The sequence below is a fragment of the Pogoniulus pusillus genome, chromosome 9 (genome assembly GCF_015220805.1).
Source record: "Pogoniulus pusillus isolate bPogPus1 chromosome 9, bPogPus1.pri, whole genome shotgun sequence".
NCBI classification, from domain to species: domain Eukaryota; kingdom Metazoa; phylum Chordata; class Aves; order Piciformes; family Lybiidae; genus Pogoniulus; species Pogoniulus pusillus.
This window is the reverse complement of record NC_087272.1, coordinates 14372813-14392297: the sequence shown is the minus strand read 5'-3', so window position 1 is coordinate 14392297 and position 19485 is coordinate 14372813. Positions and strand designations below refer to the sequence as shown.

General features: G+C 44.2%; 1 protein-coding gene across 1 annotated transcript in view; it reads left to right on the top strand.

Moving 5' to 3' along the window:
- The window catches only part of HERC3 (HECT and RLD domain containing E3 ubiquitin protein ligase 3), a 92926-nt gene that overhangs the window by 16651 nt on the left and 56790 nt on the right, over nucleotides 1–19485 (top strand). The window contains exons 3-16 of the mRNA XM_064149406.1: nucleotides 4519–4648; nucleotides 6271–6347; nucleotides 6898–7119; nucleotides 7902–7993; nucleotides 8550–8680; nucleotides 10251–10396; nucleotides 10692–10768; nucleotides 11064–11149; nucleotides 13043–13102; nucleotides 14437–14539; nucleotides 14703–14886; nucleotides 15209–15387; nucleotides 16680–16778; nucleotides 18399–18641. Of these exons, the coding sequence (XP_064005476.1) occupies nucleotides 4519–4648; nucleotides 6271–6347; nucleotides 6898–7119; nucleotides 7902–7993; nucleotides 8550–8680; nucleotides 10251–10396; nucleotides 10692–10768; nucleotides 11064–11149; nucleotides 13043–13102; nucleotides 14437–14539; nucleotides 14703–14886; nucleotides 15209–15387; nucleotides 16680–16778; nucleotides 18399–18641 (1829 nt within the window). The remainder of the gene's footprint in view (nucleotides 1–4518; nucleotides 4649–6270; nucleotides 6348–6897; nucleotides 7120–7901; nucleotides 7994–8549; nucleotides 8681–10250; nucleotides 10397–10691; nucleotides 10769–11063; nucleotides 11150–13042; nucleotides 13103–14436; nucleotides 14540–14702; nucleotides 14887–15208; nucleotides 15388–16679; nucleotides 16779–18398; nucleotides 18642–19485) is intronic.

Sequence of the window (19485 nt, the reverse complement as noted above, 5' to 3'; positions counted from 1 at the left end):
AGGATGATCTTCTTATGCATGTTCAACTGCCAACACTGTGAGAATGGACTCCTAGTGCATGCCTCAACTCTCTGGGGAACATTCCTCTTGGGATGTTATGGCCTCTGCATAAATTTCCTTGGATTTCTCCATTCCCCTCACTCTGGAAGTGCTCCTTCCTGATATCTTGAGACAAGGTCTGTCCTTATTAGCAAGCACTACATCACACTCCAAGTGTTTGATGAGTGGAGGGTTTTAGTTTGGGTTTTGGTGTGTTAGTGTTTTGGTGGTTTGGGTTTTGGTTTTTTTTTTGAGATTCTTTGATTGGTTGGTTTGAGTTGGTGTTTTGGTGGTATTACTGGGATTCTTGGTTTTTTTGGTTTCTTAGGGGTATGTCATTAGAGAAGTGATAAAAAGGGGTGAAACATGCGGTGTGTAGACAGACACACCTGTCAAAACCTGTGCTAGCTATGAAAACCGATTTTATATTTGTATGCTACCTCCTCCAAGTTGCCATTTCCTTCACAGACTCCTTTTGGTCAGATTGTCACAAGCCTTGATACTTCTTGGACAGTATTTAGAGAACCTGCAGCAGCTTACCAGAGCAAGCCTTTCTGACATGAAGTCATTGTCAGCTGTACACTTAGCAGAGGAGCAAATTTCCCTTTGACAGGAAGAAGGGCATCAATGTTTCCTTCCACTATGTTGCAGAAGTCTGTTTAGCTTGCCGTGGGAAACGTGGTCAAAGTTCCACAGATCAATGTGATCAAGGCGATGCCACATGGACTCCAGACTATTCCATGTGAATTATGCCAGAGGCATTTATTGGTCATTTTGTCTCTCAATATATACTCTCAGGGCACAAAGCACACGCCTACACACTGGCATAATTAGTCAAGGACAACCCATTCCATCAGCATAAACCACGCCTTGCTTTCCTCATTAGCGAGGTGTTCGTTATCTGTCCCTTCTGAGATGAGCTAGCCAGCTGCTTGTGAGAACCAAGGTCATAATCTGTCTGTTATTATTCTTCTTCACTCCATTCCCACACCACTAAATCTCCACATTCAGTGCCAAACAGAGAAGTGCCCTTGCCTCTTCTTGGAGCAGTCTTTCCTTCCAGAGGTTCATGTTTTGGTGCAGACAGACCTGTAGTGTCCCTTTGTAGCTTGCACTTTGGTCTTATAGCTCTGGCTCAGTATTTCTTTATATCAAGACCTTCCTGTGTACTTCAGGAGGTATATGTAGGATCATGTGTAGGAAAGTGTCTGGGAAAGACAGGCTGGGTTCCCCGGGGAGAAGTTAATTACTGTATGCTCCAGGTTCACCTTCCTTTGCTTCCACTGCTCCTCCATATCCCCTTTTTTTCCTTCAATTCAGGGGTCTCTGTGTGCCTTTTTGTGTACTATAGGCTGTTACAATAAATGTTCCTAGTGCCTCTGCAACAAAAGTTCCACTGCATTGCAATGAATGCCAATATAAACTGTAGATTCCTGATGAGTTTCTCGGGACTTCTGTAGCGTGCCCCACCAAAATCTGTACTTAGTATTCAAGAACATAACATTTTCTTAAGTAGGTTGAATTTGATTCATCAGTGGAAGATAGGAGGAATACAAAGAAAATGCTCTTGTACATTTTAATTTATTTCATCATTCACATTAGTATCTCTCATTTCATCACTCACATGTTCCTGCATGTGTTGTCCAAAAAAAGGGATTCTTTCACCTGGTGTGTAACAGCCAGTATACACACAGAGCTGAAATACTGATTTATTAACAAAGTTGTACAAGTTTGGATGCTAGGTGTTGTGCAACTCTCCCCAAAATTCCCCATGCATTATATACAATTTCTTATCACCAAACTGCCTAACTGGTTTACAGCTTCTTTGCATTCCATTAAACCAACAGTATCTACAAAAATGATAACACATGCTCTTGGGAGGGGTGTTCTTGGAGGTAAAGGGCTTCTCAGCTCAAGGGGATGTGTGTTTTAGTATCCTGTGTTCATGAGCAAAATTCACTCGTTAGGAACATAAGTTGCCACTGGTTTACATCTTCACAGCTTACTGACAAAAGCTTCTTTGGCCGACAAGAAGTTCTTGCTACTTTGAGTCTTGATGATCTGTGATGTCCTTGGTGTCTTCTTGCAGAGGATTTGTTTTACTTTGATGGGCACTTTCAGCACAGGCTAGGCATCATCACTCTGTTGGCTGCTCTTCAAGGACATGGTTGCTAGCAAGGCGTGCACTGGTTATTCCAAGTGTACCATAAAGCCCCCGATCAGTGGTCCTCCTTAGAAGACCAATGTAGTGTATTTAACTCTAACTTAAGCAGCATCACTGTAACCTACGCGTTCATTTGAGCAGTTTCACCTGCACAGCAGCTGCATCCCTCCAGTGAGAATATGTGGGACAGGGTGGGTGGCCTTTCCTGGGGGAGAAGCCGACAGTGTCCGTAGAGCAGATGATGGGAGAGAGAGGTGCGAGAGTGGAATCTCGAGGCTCTTGGATGTTGATGTGTTTCCAAACGGGGCGTTTCCCCTGCCGCTTGACGTCACCCAGCGGGGCAGTTTGCCACCGCTAGACTCTGGGACTCCGGGGATCCTGGAGCCCGCTCCGCTTCCCGCTGCCGCGGCACCGCCGAGTTTCAGTTTCCATTTCCCCGCCGGGGCGGCGCCTTCCCGGCACCGCCCCCGTGCTCGCCGGCAGGCTGATGCTGAGCTGTCGGGCGGCCGGCGAGCGGGGAATGGCGGCGGGACGGCAGCAGCGGCGGCGGGCTCGGAGGAACAGCCGAGCCACGGAAGGTACCGACTGGCGAAGTGGAGCAGTGGGGAGGGCGGCGTGAGCTACTAGGGCCCTGCCGGGGGTGGGAGGCTCCTGGCCGAGAGCGGACCCGCCGCCAGGAGCTGTGCGCATCTCTCTCGGCGGTGAGATCCTGCGGGACCCTCCGCGCCTAGGCAGGCAGGGGTCCATGGAGGAGATGCCGCCAAAGTCGTACCGAGTTGCCGCTCTGCCTCTCGGGGACAGCAAGGCACTGCAGGAGGCGCTTAAACTTGTCCCAGCGCGCTGACACCCGCGAAGGCTGGAAGGAGGGGAACATGCACAAGCAGGACATGGACCCGTTAGAGTGGGTCCAGAGGATGACCCCGAAGGTAATGGAAGGCTGGAGCATCTTTCCTATGAGGACAGGCTGAGACAACTGGAGTCGTTTAGCCTAGAGGAGAGAACACTCTGGGGAGACTTACAGTGGTCTTCCAGCACTTAAAGGGACCTACAGGAAAGATGGGGAGGAATGCTATCAAGAGGTGTAGTGATGGGTCAAGGTGTAACGGTTTTAAACTAAGATGGTTGATGGTTAGACACAAGGAAGAAATTCTTTACTGAGAGGGTGGTAAGACACTGGAACAGGTTGCCTGGAGAAGTTGTGGATGCTCCTTCCCTGGAATTGTTCAAGGCCAGGTTGGATCACACTTTGAGCAACATGGTCTAGTGGATGTGTCCCTGCTCATGGTAGTGAGGAGTGGAACTAGATGACCTTTAAGGCCTCTTTCAGCTAAACCATCCTATGATTCTATGCTGGGGAATATTTGTGAATTTTCCTCTCTGATTACATGTTGTGCTTAAGCTGTGGAGGTGTGAGAAGGGTGGACAGTGAGTCTCCAAAGATGTTAGGTAAATTAGGGAAGCCTTTGCTGATGACCACTTTTCACACTTGGGCATCCTGACTCTCAGACACTTTTGCTGTGCAGTAGGATAGAGTCACACAAGTAGTTGTGACAAGATATCCTCAGGTCCTCAGACTGGATGTGAGAAGGAAGTACTTCACCATAAAAGTGGTGAGAGCTTGGAATGGATTGCCCAGGGAGGTGGTTGAAGCCCCATACCTGGAGGTGTTTGAGGCCAGGCTGGATGAGGCTCTGGCCAGCCTGATCTAGGGTAGGGTGTCCCTGCCCTTGGCAGGGACGTTGGAATTAGGTGATCCCTGTGGTCCCTTCCAACCCTGATTGATTCTATATGATACCTTAAAGTCAGGAAAGCATCTGCAACTCCTCAGCTGCAGACATGAAAGGACTTCCTTCTACTGAAAACAGGCCTTGTGTTCATTTTCCATTATTGTTTCTCCAGTGTCTTGTAAAACATCTCATCCCCAAGGCTGGGACGAATCTGGGGCAGTCAGATACCTCAGGAAGTGCTTTATCTTCCCAGGACACTCTCCACAGCTGGGCAAAAGTAACAGACTATGCTTCTGCTGACATTTTGCTGATTGTCTGGGGAACTGGTGGCACAGCAGCCTAAGTGATGGAGAAACGTCTTTTAGCAGTAGCCAGGAAAGTCATTTGGTGTGAAACCAGGCAATGGGAAAGGCACTGGAACACTATGGTTCCTAAGAAAATAAGTCATACACACTTGTCACATTTTCCTGAGGAGCAGAAGCTCTTGGTGAAAGCATTAGCACACAGAGATTTTAGGGGGAAGGCAAGATGGCTAAGATGCCTGCTTTCTTAGTGTGACTGTCACACCCATCTGTATTTGTTCTGCAGGGCACACACAGCTGAAGAGGAATCAGATGCTATGCTTAAACTACAGTGCAACACATAAGCTCATTCTCTTCCCTGATGGGAAGGTTTCTGAATATTGGGCCATACGTTCAGCTGACTGGTGTAAGACAAGGTAAGCAGCTTTCATAGGGTGGAAGTATGGATGGTAACTCATAAAGAAGCATGGTCTGAACCCTAGGTTTCCTGAAGCAGAGCCTCAGGCACAGAATCTCAAGAAATTAAGTAGTTTAATATAATGATACAGCTGCAGGGTTAGCTTGAACTGGTTGCCTTGAGAGAGGGACCTTTTACAAAGAAATACCTGTGAATTAGTCCTCTGAGAGACTGTACATTCACCTTTCATGCAGTCTTCATGCACCTCTCATGTGCCATTTGGTCCAATGATGATTCTGGTTCAAGATCCTCCCAACACCTTAGGACTCCTTATTATGTTCCTTCAGTGCCTCCAGGCTATTATCTTGACTAGTTTAAGCTACTGGTGATGGTTTCAGCCTTGATGGCTCCATATCTTTTGGTTTACACTGGTTCCAGAGGCCCTATTTTTGACTAAGTAAGTACAGTTCAGTAAACTCTAGTGGAAATTTACAGCTTGCAGACTAAGGATTCAGAGATATTGAAGCAAGTCCAGAAGAGGACCACAAGGATGGTCCAAGGTCTGGAACACCTCTGCTATGAGGATAGGCTGAGTGAACTGCAGTTGTTTAGCCTAGAGAAGAGAAGCCCCTGGGGGGACCTTATGGCTGCCTTCTGATACCTGAAGAGATGCTACAGGAAGGCTAGAGAGGGACTTTTCATAAAGGTGTCTAGAGACAGGACAAGGGGAACATGTTTTAGCTGAGGGAGAGCAGCTTTAGACTGGATCTTAGGAAGAAGTTCTTTAGTATGAGGGCAGTGAGACTCTGAAGCAGGTTGCCAAGATTGTGGATGCCTCCTCCCTGGGGGTGTTCAAGGCCAGGCTGGATAGTTGAGAAACGCCTCTGTCCATGGTTGAGAGGTTGGAGTAGATGATCTCTTCCCTTCCAACTTGAACCATTCTTTGATTCTATGATTCAGCAAATCCAGCTACTCCTGCTAAATAAGTAAAGCTAAGCAAGCAGCATACTAAAGCACAAGACATTGTAACTCTTAAACAATTAATTCTATTTAAAATGTACTTATTTAAGCTAAACAACTAGTATCTCTTAACAGTAAAAGTCAGAAAATGCTTTTCCTAAAGGTAACATCCAAGAGACTAAGGCACATTTCTGTTGTAGAGATGGAACTGGAGCACATATATCCCTGGTCCTGAAATTTTTTTCTTCTCTTTTAACCCAGCAAGAAGTGCATTGATTCTGAGGGTAATGCCAAGACCTAAGGTGCTTGAGATACACATAAGACTGCTTTATTTCAAACTTAGTAATGACAAGTTCCACCTATTAGGGTAATGCAGATGACTTGCAAACCACAGGTGGCTTGGAAAAACTGCATTTGAAAGACCCAAGCAGCACACCTCCTGGTTAAGCTATGCTGAGCCTGATTCTCTTCCAACCTGCTGTAGTGCAAACTACAATCAAATGAGCTAGCCCAGCAGGCTAGCATAAGACCAGAGTGAATCAACTTATAGGTGACCTGTGTTTTTCTACATAATTTCTGCTAAATATGCTAGAACTTGGGTGCAGATCACCTTCCTTTGCTTTGTCTCAGGGTACAGCATCTATCTATTTTGACTCTTTTTTTTTCCCCTTATCTTTGTAGGCTGGTGAAAGAACTAGAAAACCAAGATATTGTTCAAATAGCATGTGGGGACCACCACTCCATGGCACTATCCAGAGGTAGCCTTTTTCAATCACATATCTCCTCCAAAAGCGAGTCACACTATGGTAGGCTTGCTTTTAGAAGGGAGAGTTTGAACTCCTCCCAGTGGCTTCTGACACTGTTAGAGAGTAATAAGTGATGGGTGGGGAACACAAAGTGCTGCTGGCTCTCTGCACTGCCCTTTCCTGCCAGTACCGAGGGACCTGTAGGTCTGTCTCTCTACAGTTCCTTTGCAGAGGTGTGCTGTGAAAAGCAGATATGGCTACCCCACTGCAGTCACCAGACCTGCTCATTCTGAAGCTGAAGAACTTCTCTGTTTGGGAAATTCTTGCAAGTATGGCTTTAGAGATGGAAATGCCCTGGCTTTGTTCTTGCTGGGCTGAGTCACACAGGCAACATGGGGCTGACCAAAAGCAGCCTTAAGCAAAGAGGGAGATTTAGTTGCTTCTGATGGTTTCACCTTGCAGCACCCTGAAAACAACACCAATTTTTGCTCCCATTGACAAAGTGCAAAGGCTCAAGAGAGGCAGTAAGACTGAGATGTTTTCTTTTGTTCTCTGTGTGAAGGAGGTGTGCTCTTCACCTGGGGCAAGAACACCCATGGACAGCTTGGACTGGGGAGTCAAACCACGTTAGTTTCCCAACCGCAGGTGGTGGAAACACTAAAGGGCATCTCACTTGCTCAAATTGCTGCTGGAGGATCTCACAGTATTACCGTGTCACTCTCTGGATCTGTGTACTCCTGGGGAAAGAATGATTTTGGACAGCTGGGGCTTGGAGACACAGAAGGTAAGGAAGGAATGCAGTAGGAAGGTGTTTTTCTGGTCAGTAAGTTTACTGCAGATATACAGGTAGCTACAGACTGTCAAACCCCTTTGGAGCAGCAGTAGAAGTAAAAGCGTTTTCAGGGAAGTATACCTGGATAGGTGATTTGTTTCTGAGCCTTAGTATCTTGACCAGGAAAGGCATGCAAGGACAAGGGATTTAGAGGTCTTATTTCTACAGAGAACTTTCAAACATTTGATGTGGCCAGCTGAATAGCATGAGCTCTTAAAACCATGTATTGCAGAGGTCTCTTTCCTCTCCCATTCTCTCTCCAGGCAGTCTTGCATTAAAGAAATTTGGTTTTTATGTTTTTGCCTTCTTTCATTCTCTGTAAACAAAGGTGAGAGAAGAATTCAAGTCACCTGTTTGTCTTTAAACATAGAAGGCTATAGCAGAGTTGCTCTATCCAGACAGAACCTGAAGTAAGCAGGATCTGAATGAGTCCACTCCCTTGAGAATCAGGCATTTTGAACCCAAGTACCTTTTGGGAAGCAGATGTGAAAGCAGTGCATTTTATTTCAGATCAAATGTAAGTGAAAAGAAAATACTATGAAAAAGAGAGAAGGTTGTGAGAGATTAATATGATATAGCATTATGCAAAACCAAGTAGTAAGTACATAGTAGTAGATACATTAATTGCTGTAAGAGAGAAAAACGCTAGCTCCCCTCATTCTCATTTTCTAATTCTTTCTATGTGCGAGGCTCTCCAGTACTCTTTCCATTTAGTAATGCTTTTTTCTCTTCAGACAGGCACTACCCATCATATGTTGGAGCATTAGAACACTGGAAGACTGTATTTATCTCATGTGGGGCAGATCATACTGCAGTTCTCTCTAAGGTGAGTCTGAAATGGAAAATCATCATCTGAGACCTCCCCTTGAGAGAAAAGATATGCTGCTAAGAGTCAGCATGGAAAACTGGGATGGCAACACTTGCTTCTGTCCAAGTCTGAAGATGATCCCCAAGAAATGCTGCCTGAGCTATTGGTGGCACTAGCCTTTTGTCACATTCCCATCACCTGCATGCAGACTTTTGCAGGTAGATGGTGAATGGGCACCCTGGAGCAAAGATGTGCAGTTCAGAATCCAGTACCTTTTGAAGATAATCTGTTTTTTTGCTGCACATCAGGGAGTTAAAAAAATTCACTAAGGTTTACTCATACAAGTAAAATTCATAAACAAGAAGAAATTGTTTCAGGAGTTAAATGGCTCTTCTCAGAAGTTAAATGATTTGGACATTACAGTAAAAGATTAGGCTTGATGCAAGGTGAACTCTACCTGTGTTAGGGATGTTTTGAGTCCACAGTGTGTCTGGCTGGCTTTCGCTTTTGCTGGTGGCTATTTGAATACTGTTAATAATTCAGTGATCCTGTTGTTTCCTTCTTTGTCTCCAAGGAGGGTGTGGTGTGCACCTTTGGAGCAGGAGGGGCTGGCCAGCTTGGTCACAACTCCACCCGGAATGAACTCACTCCTCGTGTGGTGGCTGAGCTGTGGGGAGCAAGAGTTTCACAGGTTGCCTGTGGCAGGTGGGAAAATACCAATAACACACCATCTAAGGTCAAGGCCTTAGGGAGAATCACCCTGTGTCTCAGTAGGTCAGCACTGTCAGAATACTGCCCACTCTTCACATGTAAGCTACTCTCCTGCCACATCCACAAAAAGCAGAACCCTCAGCCCATGCCGAGCGGAGCTATTTTGCTAGCAATACCAAAAGGCCTCATTTTTGTTTCTTTTTTGAAGAAATGATGGCTGTAATGGGTTCCAAAGGACCATTAAAAGCCTGCATCGGGAAAGTTGCAGAGCTCCTGTCCATTCTGACAAACTGGTGGATACTTAGAAAGAACTGAAGAATGTCTAGTTTCATTTTACATTTCTTGAACTGGGCCAGAAAAGTCTCCTGTCATCTTTTCTGGTTTTGTGTCAGGCTCTGCAGCACAGAAGCTGCACATGAGAAAACAGAAGAACATGAAACTAGCAAGCATAAGAATGGTTTTGTATGTGGAACCAGTGTAAATTAGAAGACTTTTAGAAAATCTGAGTCCACATTTTCTTTCACAAAATCAGAGAAAGTTCCAGGTTGGAAAGGACTGTCAGGATCACCAAGTCCAACTTAGAACCCTACTCTACAAGATTCACCTTAAAACTATATCCCTAAGCACCACATCCAAATGACCCTTAAACACATCCAGGGTGGCTGATTCAACCACCTCCCTGGGCAGCTCATCCCAGTGCCTGACCACTCTCTCAATGCAAAACTTTTTCCTAATATCTAATCCAAACCTACCCAGTTTCAGCTTGAGGCCATTCCCCCTTGTTCTGTCTCCAACTACCTGTGTGAAGAGCCCAGCACCAGCCTCTCTGCAACTTCCCTTCAGGTAGCTGTAGACACCATTGAGGTCTCCCCTCAGCCTCCTTTTCCTCAAACTAGCCAACCCCAGCTCTCTCAGTCACTCCTCATAAGATTTATTCTCTAGGCTCTTCCCCAGCTTCATTGCCTTCCTCTGGACCTGCTCCAGTACCTCCACATCTCTTGTATTGTGGTGCCCAAAACCAAATACAATACTTGAGGTGTGGCCTCACCAAAGCTGAATACAAGGAGACCATCACCTTTCTACTCCTGCTGGCCACAGCACGTTTAATACAAGCCAGGATGCCATTGGCTCATATTCAGCTGCCTGTCTATTACAACCCCCAGATCCCTTTCTGCCAGACAGCTCATTATTGCTCTTTATTGCTGAATGTTTACAGATTCATAGAATGGTTTAGGTTGGATGGGACCTTAAACTTGTCTAGTTCCTATTCCCTTGCCATGGGCAAGGATGCCTTCCATTAGATCAGGCTGCTCAAGGCCTCATCCATCCTGGCCTTGAATGCCTGCAGGGATGGGGCATTCACAGCCTTCCTGGACTTCCTATCCACAACCTCTCTTACACAAGGAGGAGCCCTAACACTTTGGTTGAAGGGATTCTCTAGCTGGACTGTCAGGACTTTTGAAGATAAGCCTCAGCTATCCACTCTGAAAATGTATCTGTAAATTCTACTCTGGTTAGCCCAGTGACATTAGCTTATTACGACTGTTCTTCTTTTTCTGAACAGAGAGCACACCCTGGTCTATGTCCCCTCCTTGGACAAAGTATATTTGTTTGGTTCTGATGAAGGACAGTTGGGAGATAAGAGAAAAACTAATCAGTTGATACCACTTCCCGTCAGTTCACCAGTGAACACTGGAGAATGCTGCCACGGTAATGACCATCACAGATGTACCATCTGTATTTGTTCCTTCCAAGGAGATGCTTGCTTTCTTGATTTCATATTTACACTGAGAGACTAACAATATGTTACTTCCTTGCTTGGCCGTCCAAAGCTGCTTGATTTATCCTTATGGGTAGTGGCCACATAGCTGCCAGCTGGCTAAAGGTTGATTCTATCCAAGGGGCTTGAGCTTTTACTATTCCACATCTGTGCACTGAGCTGTCTGAAGATACTGATTGTCTCTTCAAATATTCCTTTGGTTTAGTTTTAAAAAATATTTCACAGGGGGAAAAAAGTCAGAAAAGGTCATTGAACTTATTGCTGAAGGAAACCCAACTATTGTCCTGCGCAAGAAAAGAAAGGTATGTGCACATCTGATCACAGCTTCTAACTTTACCAGTTTTCTCATTACTGCTGGAAATGGTGGAATTTTCCATCCTGCTTTTAGTATTCCAAGTCCATACACGTCTCTTACCCAGAAATTAGCTTGTATTGCAACTACATATCTGTTCTGTTGTTAACACATCTGCGTCACACTGGATGACCATTAATTTATTCATCCCTACACTGAAATCTTATTGTAATGATTGCCTTGAAAAACATAATCTCATCTGCTAGACCTGTAATCTTGTCAATATTTTCATGCTTTTCACATAGAATTTGAATAGAATTGCCACTCTGCAGGATGAAGTGAATCTGTGGATTTCTAATTCTAGTTTGCATCATTGGCAGACTATGAAAATGTGAGTCAGAAACCTACCGGATCTTTATTTTTTTGTCCCCTTTCCTTAATACATGATCTTCTCTGAAAATTATGCTTTGGAGACTGTAGTAGAAACAGAAGTTCAAGGCTTTAGCTGAGACAGAATCTTCTACCAGCACTTCTTACTTAGGTTTTGCACAGGAAAAAGAAATGTTGATAAGCAACATTCCTTTCACAGTATCATAGTATCATCAGGGTTGGAAGAGACCTCACAGATCATCCAGTCCAACCCTTTACCACAGAGCTCAAGGCTAGACCATGGCACCAAGTGCCACGTCCAATCCTGCCTTGAAGTGCCCCAGGGACGGTGACTCCACCACCTCCCCGGGCAGCCCATTCCAGTGCCCAATGACTCTCTCAGTGAAGAACTTTCTCCTCACCTCAAGCCTAAATCTCCCCTGGCGCAGCCTGAGGTTGTGTCCTCTTGTTCTGGTGCTGGCCACCTGAGAGAAGAGAGCAACCTCCTCCTGGCCACAACCACCCCTCAGGTAGTTGTAGACAGCAATAAGGTCACCCCTGAGCCTCCTCTTCTCCAGGCTAACCAATCCCAGCTCCCTCAGCCTCTCCTCGTAGGGCTGTGCTCAAGGCCTCTCACCAGCCTCGTCGCCCTTCTCTGCACACGCTCAGGCATCTCAGTGTCCTTCCTAAACTTGGGGGCCCAGAACTGAACACAGTACTCAAGGTGAGGTCTAACCAGTGCAGAGTACAGGGGCAGAATGACCTCCCTGCTCCTGCTGACCACACCATTCCTGATGCAGGCCAGGATGCCACCGGCTCTCCTGGCCACCTGGGCACACTGCTGGCTCATGTTCATGATAACCTTTTTGTGAGAATGGAGCAGATGTACTGCCTGGCTTTGGAAACCTGTTTTCCTCTTCTTGTATAGAATGGTTGTTAAGTTCATGAAAAGGTTACAATTTAAATCAGTGAATTGCTTGCTCTGCAGACAGGCCTTTTGCAAAAATCATAATTCACAGTGCCCAAATGGGAGCATTTTTTGTCATCATTTAACAGTTAGTGATATTTTCCTTAGTTACCCCTTTTCAAAAGCAGTAAATATATATTACTGTGGGAAGCCTTACACTTATGACTGAGAATTAAGATTATGTAGTCTTTTCTTCTTCAGGTCTTACATGGAAGTTTGTTTTCTTTGACTGACTCCAGCTGCTGATTTTGAGCACTTAAAAATCTTGGCTAATTTGGATCTATTATTTCCCTGACAACTTTTAGTATGATTTGGATCATGTGGAAAGCAGCTGTTGGTATGGTGAGAGTGTTCTTTCCAGATCTCAAAAGGAAGGGACTGACAGCAAATTGCTCAATCAAATAGCTGCTTTCATGAGAACAGAATTAGGATTGTAATTCTAATATCTCCTCAGATGCTGAGAAAGTGGCTTTCATGCAGCAGTAAATGGATACTCTCATGAAATCTCCCTCAGTGTGCTGCAAAGATCCCATCCGTAGGAGGATTCCTTTTCCTTCCTATGCTGCAGTGTTTTGTTTTGACTTTTTTTTCCTTTTTTGTCTCTTTTCTTTTTTTTTTTTCCTCCCCACAAGAAAAAAAAATCAGTTAATATCTTAGCCTGCCAGAAGGAGACATATCCATTGTAACACCCAAGAGCATGCACTACAGGCTGACATGGGGTATTTGAGCAGGTTCCTTTGCAAGGGCTGGGAGAGCAGAGGTGGCTTGTCAGAGATTAGTAACTCTTCAACCACAATATCTTCTACAGTGTTCTTGATATGGTGGTGCCAAGAAATGTTCTGTGTGGTCAAGCATAGGCACACTTGTACATATGGTTTTTTTGTTCTTCCAGAATTAAAATCATGAAGTTCCTACTCATGTTGACTTTGGTTTGTTTTTCACTATCAGGAATATCAGACTAATCTTTTCATCTGAGGCTTGCATCAACGGAAGCTTCTTGGAACAAAGGTAGTATGCACTGACTTAGACATAGCAGAATGTTAACTAATTAGAATGTGGTATTTTAGCCCACATATGAAGAGGAGATCAATAATATCTGAATTTGGAAGATGCAGTCTGTATTTCTCAAAGGCCAAGCTAAAATTAAGTTTTTTATCCCCCAAGTCCTACTGAAATACGTTTTCAGAAGCTCACGCTCTAGCAGATTATCCCTTAGTGACATTTGACAGATGATGATAATCCCTTTAGGCAATATTACAGCTCTTGAAGGATCCATAATAGCTCTTCTCAGCAGTGAAGTGCAAGTGGTTTAGGCTTAAATACAAGAAGCCTACCATTAACCCTGTACAGCTACAGAAAACAGAATCATAGAATCATAGAATCATAGAATCAGCCAGGTTGGAAGAGACCTCCAGGCTCATCCAGTCCAACCTAGCACCCAGCCCTATCCAGTCAACTAGACCATGGCACTAAGTGCCTCATCCAGGCTTTGCTTGAACACCTCCAGGGATGGTGACTCCACCACCTCCCTGGGCAGCCCATTCCAATGCCAATCACTCTCTCTGGCAAGAACTTCCTCCTAACATCCAGACTATACCTTCCCTGGCACAACTTGAGACTGTGTCCCCTTGTTCCATTGCTGGTTGTCTGGGAGAAGAGACCAACTCCCACCTGGCTACAGCCTCCCTTCAGGTAGTTGTAGACAGCAATGAGGTCCCCCCTGAGCCTCCTCTTCTCCAGGCTAAACACCTCCAGCTCCCTCAGCCTCTCCTCATAGGGTTTGTGTTCCAGGCCCCTCACCAGCTTCATCACCCTTCTCTGGACACCTTCCAGCATCTCAACATCTCTCTTGAATTGAGGACACAGTACTCAAGGTGTGGCCTGACCAGTGTTGAGTACAGGGGCAGAATAACCTCCCTCATCCTACTGGCCACACTGTTCCTGATGCAGGCCAGGATGCCATTGGCTGTCTTGGCCACCTGGGCACACTGATGGCTCATCTTCAGCTACTATCCACCAGTACCCCCAGGTCCCTTTCTGCCTGGCTGCTTTCCAGCCACTCTGTCCCCAGCCTGTAGCGCTGCTTGGGGTTGTTGTGGCCAAAGTGCAGAACCCTGCACTTGGCCTCGTTAAATCTCATCCAGAATATTAATCAGGTCACTCCATAGTAAGAGTATCTTCATAGAACAGATGAAATTATATCCATTGGAGTGAGAGATGAACTTTCCAAGTATTTTCTGATGTTATGATGCTTCACTGTTCAGTTAGTAACAAAGAAACCCCAAAACAAACAATCCAGCTTCTCACATCATTTGGTGTTCTTGTTTCTTTCTTTGTGATAGAGACAAACATTTCAAAACTTCCAAAGAGGTTTCAGGTGTAGACATGTCACAAGTGCAACGTTTTTATAAGAAGATCAGCAAAATGCCAGAAGTCTTGCGGGAGGTAAGAGTTTGGTATAAAGATTCTTACTGCACAGATACTGAGGAGCTCTGGATTTGTGAATGGAACATGGGAATTTTGTGGCAGCCTAATTCATAGATGATTTTGGCAAAGCATAATTGCATTTTTAACCCTTGTCCCTCTTTTTTTTTTTTTCACTCTGAAGGTGCAAAAGGATATTGAGAATTTGCTGCCATCATTGTCTTCCTCTCCCATCTCACCTGAAAATTTCAGAGTCTACTTGATCTTGCCTTTCTTTCTGCAGGGAGAGGATGACAGCTCTTACCTTTCACTCAGGCTATTAGCACAAGCCATCATGAAACTACAGCCAAAGGACCGGCAAATCCTTGGTAGGGTTTGATGATGATAGACCTGAGTGCTTTAAGTGCACGTCCGTTTTTGACTGCAGAGTACGAGTCGCTGATGCAATTTGATCCAGAGTTCAGCCTGCAATCAATGCTTGTGGCAGGAGTAGAAACATGGTGACTCTACTGAGGTTTATTAATTTTTGCAGTGCAAAGCTCAGCTGCTGCTTTTTTTTTTTTAATAGAGAGAGAGTGAGGTGGTGGTGTTAATTCATTTGATAGAAAGAGAACATATGGCTTCATCTACAAACTGCAGTTATTTGCATGCTACCTGCAACAAATATTTTACTAATTGTTTTCTTTACAGAATGCCTGTGGTCAAACCTAGAAACATCCTTTTTCAAGCAGTTGGTCTTTCTGTATCAGAGGCTTTTCCAGAAAACTTTGTCTCAGGTTCTCAAGGAAATTGAAGATTTTCAAAGAAATTCTTTTGACTTGCACCCTCATGAAATAGTGATTCTGGAAATACTGCAGATTCTTTACCAGGTGATAAAGACTTTGCATTGTGACTGGGTAGGAGGTATTGGTATGAGTTAGAATATGTAAAGCCTTTCTGGTTGCAGAATTCTCTGAGTTTCCTTTTTACAGGGGAACATTTTACATTGTTATTTTATGTTGCTGTAGGAATGTGCTCTACACCAGCACAGCTTTGAAGGGCTGTTCAAGGCAAGGTTGGACGTGGCACTTGGTGCCATGGTCTAGCCTTGAGCTCTGTGGTAAAGGGTTGGATTTGATGATCTGTGAGGTCTCTTCCAACCCTGATGATACTGTGATACTGTGATCTCTTGAGTTATGCCTAGCTGACGCTACAGAAATATAGAGCTGTGGCATGTTGTAGCCCCTGGCAAGGGGAGAGTTGCTTTCAGTGGTGCGAGGAGTACATGCACTGATGCATACAGAGCTGTGGATGAGGTGGCCATTACAGAAGCATGCCCATTCCCCTTGCTGCTGTTGAGATTCCTCATCCCAGTAGCTGCTGTCAGCATTTAAACAACAGCCCACCTGCTTGGTACATCATGGCTGCCACAGTGACACTCTGTGATGCTTTGAGAATCTGTTTCCTAAGAAATCTTCTGGGACAATAGAATTAGAGCATCTTTACCTGCAAGGGAAGAAAGAAGGCAATAACTATATTCTTCTTGATAACCACGCTTTCTCCTTCTGAGACATTCAAAGTTTAGGGAAGTCAAGATCTCAAGCATGCACTTGTATGAAGTATGAATTACAGAGAGTTCTTTAGTTTTGTTCAGAATTGAGTTCTTAAGAATTGTTCAGAATCCTTTTGGCTGAGAAAGCAGATTTGGGCCTCAGAGTTTATTTATGAATCTGCATTTATCCTGGTCAGCAAACTCAAAAGTGCAGCAGGCCTCCTCTATCATAGGTAGAGTACTCTGCCATCATTTGGAGCTTTACGTGTTACATTATTTGGAGCTTTACATGTTTGGTGCCCTCCTCAAAGTCATATTTGTCAGGCACCATGTAGGAACCTGAATAGAGATTGTCCTGCAACATCAAAGACTAAAAATGAAGCATACCTTTTCTGATGGAGTCCTGCTAAGGGATATTAATTGTAAATTGCTTTCCTGCTATTTTGTACATGGCTTTCTGAGATTTCTCACCCTTGAGAGCTGTGCTGCTCATAGCACTTCTATCCTTTGACATCTGCTCAGGGTCTCATAGCTCTTTCTGCAGAAAGCCCAGTTAGTACTTAGTCCTGTCCTGGCACAGAGATGCTTAGCTCATGAGATCTGCTGACACTCCATTTTATATCAATGCAGGTGAACTCCAGGACTGGTTTCAGAGTACAAGAAAGCACTTTCCATGTGCCTCAAGCCAAAGTGCTTATAGACCTGTATTTTATCATTTATGCCAAACGAGTAAGTATAACTCTTACCAGCAGTGCAAAACAGGCTTGTATATATGGAAGTCAACTCTAGACTCTAGCCCAGTACATTTCAAAGGCAATGCATTTTCTCTAGTCCTTCAGCTGTTCTGAATTATGCAAGGCATTTACCACTCCAATATTTTAGCAGCTGCAGTAGTTCCTTTCCTGAGATGACTCCTGCTTCTGAGTCACATCTGTCCTCCAGCATCTCCTGATCTAGTGTGAATTGTCCCTGCCCAATGCAGGGGGGCTGGAACTGGGTGATCTTTGAGGTCATTTCCAACTCTGACAATTTTGTGATTCTGTGATCTTAAGCAGTTCTATTTGCTTTGAACTGGTGATCAGTGTGAAAGAGCATGAGGGGTGATTGTTATACTTCTTGTTACTGTGGATTTTATTATGTTAACAGAAATATTGTGGATTCTCTTTAGAATTTTTATGTAGAAACCTTTTTAAGCATTTTGATTTATTTACATCTAAAACTAAAGCTGTGGTAACAAAAAGTAATCAGGGAAATGTTTTTTTTTTTTCCTTCCCTATGTGAAGGAGTGAAAATGCAATTGTGTCACAAGAAATAGCTTGAAATGGAAACATGGATACTAGAGGTTTCCTTAGGGGGAAAAAAAAGGGCAGTTTTCTGGCAGCTTGGCTGGAATTTGCCAATTGCCTAATTTTTCCTTAAGTTTTTGTTTGCTAATGTACCAGTTTTGTACTAACTAACCAGAGCAGAAGAGGAGGGTTGAGAAACAGCATAGAATCAGAAGCCAAATAGGATATGACATGAAGTTGCTGCCTTGTCACACTGGATATGTAACACTTTGAATTAGATTATTTTGCATGTCAGCATCTACTTTTGGCATTCTAGTTCATAAATACAACAGTTTTTAACAACAGTGTTCTGTAATCTCGGTAGCTGAATTATGGAAGATGCTATTAAAGACAGCATTTTTATTCTACTCTTGGGGCACTATAACACAAGTGTCTGCCTGCATAGGTGGTTCAAATGCCTCTCAGTCAGAGTGTTCTCACTCACAGAAGTGTTTAGAAGCCACATTCAGAAACTGTGCCTCTGCTGGTGGCTCCCTCAACTGGAGTTTTACCTTGCCCTTTGTATTATTTCCATTAGACCTAATATGTTGCTTCAGTCTGAGACTGGGCATGACCACACCTGAACTCCTTCAAGTGTTTAGGAAGCAAGGGCATTCCACTCTGAATCTTGTGACTCAACTTGAAGGTTTTCCTTTTCATATATCCTGTCTCTGTAAATCATTCTGGCTCAACTCTAACTCAATTTTCCTTTGTATGTTTCTTCTGTGTAGTAGGCAAGAGTGAGCCTTGCCATCAAACTTTTAAGTTTCAAGTTTACAACATCATATTAAAATTGCTCTTCCAAATACCTTCAATGGTGATTTTTAAAGTTATTTAAATCGCTCTTCCTGCCACAGATTGGCATAACTGGCAGGATTTTAAGCATCACATACAGAACAAGGGCATATTTCAGAGATACAGGAGCTTGACAAGGGTATACACTGGCACTTCAGTCTGCACATGCGCCCCCAAACTCTGATTTTGCAAATTGACACATCTTTTTCTTTCTTCCTTGGCATTTCAGGTGTCCCTATGGCAGCTGACCAAATATCCATTCATATTTGACATGAAAGACAAGATTCAGATTCATACAATGGAATGCATTGGTTTGTCCATCCGTGGTATAACTACTGTAAGAATGGACAATATTTCCTGCACTGTAGAGCAGGAATGCTGGCATTTTTCAGTCAGAAGACAGTATCTTCTGCAAGACATCTGGACCTGCCTAAATAATGCACCAACCCAGCAATTCAAGAAGGTATTACAGGTAAGACACCAAATTGTATTGTTGTCTTTGACTACACTGCTGCAGCATGGTTTGTTTTTCGGTGTTACTGATGTGTTGATAGAAGGGTTTCAATAGTGACTGAGTACACAACAAAACTACTTACCACATTATTGTAAAACACAGACTACATCTGGGGAGCAGTATCTTACATGTGATGTAGCCATCAAGCCTTCTTGGCAGAAGTTAAATGCAAGTGGCAGTGCTATTTACTGTGTAGTTGCTTTAGGGTAATGTAATAGGAATGCTCAGGAAACTAGTAATTGGCAAAGTGTTACTATTGCTGCTAGACTGACTTTAATTTAAAGACTCTAGGCTGGTTTGGCTGTGTGTGAAAAAGCCAGAGCCTGGCAGTTAACCTTTGAGGTCAGTGAGAGACATAGCCACAAAATGCATTTCTCTCGTGGAGATGCTGTCTGAAGAGAAAGGAAGGAGTGTGCCAGCAAGACAGATGGAAAGCTCATTGTAATGCTGCTGTTTTCATGTGCCTTCAGTCTGTGGTTTCCACACAAACCCAAAGGTTCTGTGCTTTCTTCAGGCATCACCCTACCCTGTAAAAGCCATTAGATTGCTTATGTGAGAACCTGTTTAGAGCAGAGCTCAGCCCAGGGACCACGTGTTGTATCAGTCACTAACACAAAGGACATCAAAAGTCTGGCAATCATGCCTGTGCTGTAGGAACTACTGACTTTACTTTCCTGTTACCGTGTTCCCATTCTTTCCAAATAAGCCTGAGCCTTCTGCCAGCTACAGCAGTCAGAACTTTCCCTTCCCACCTACAGCAACTGAAAAGGGTATTTATTTAGAGACATTAGGGGTTGTGCTT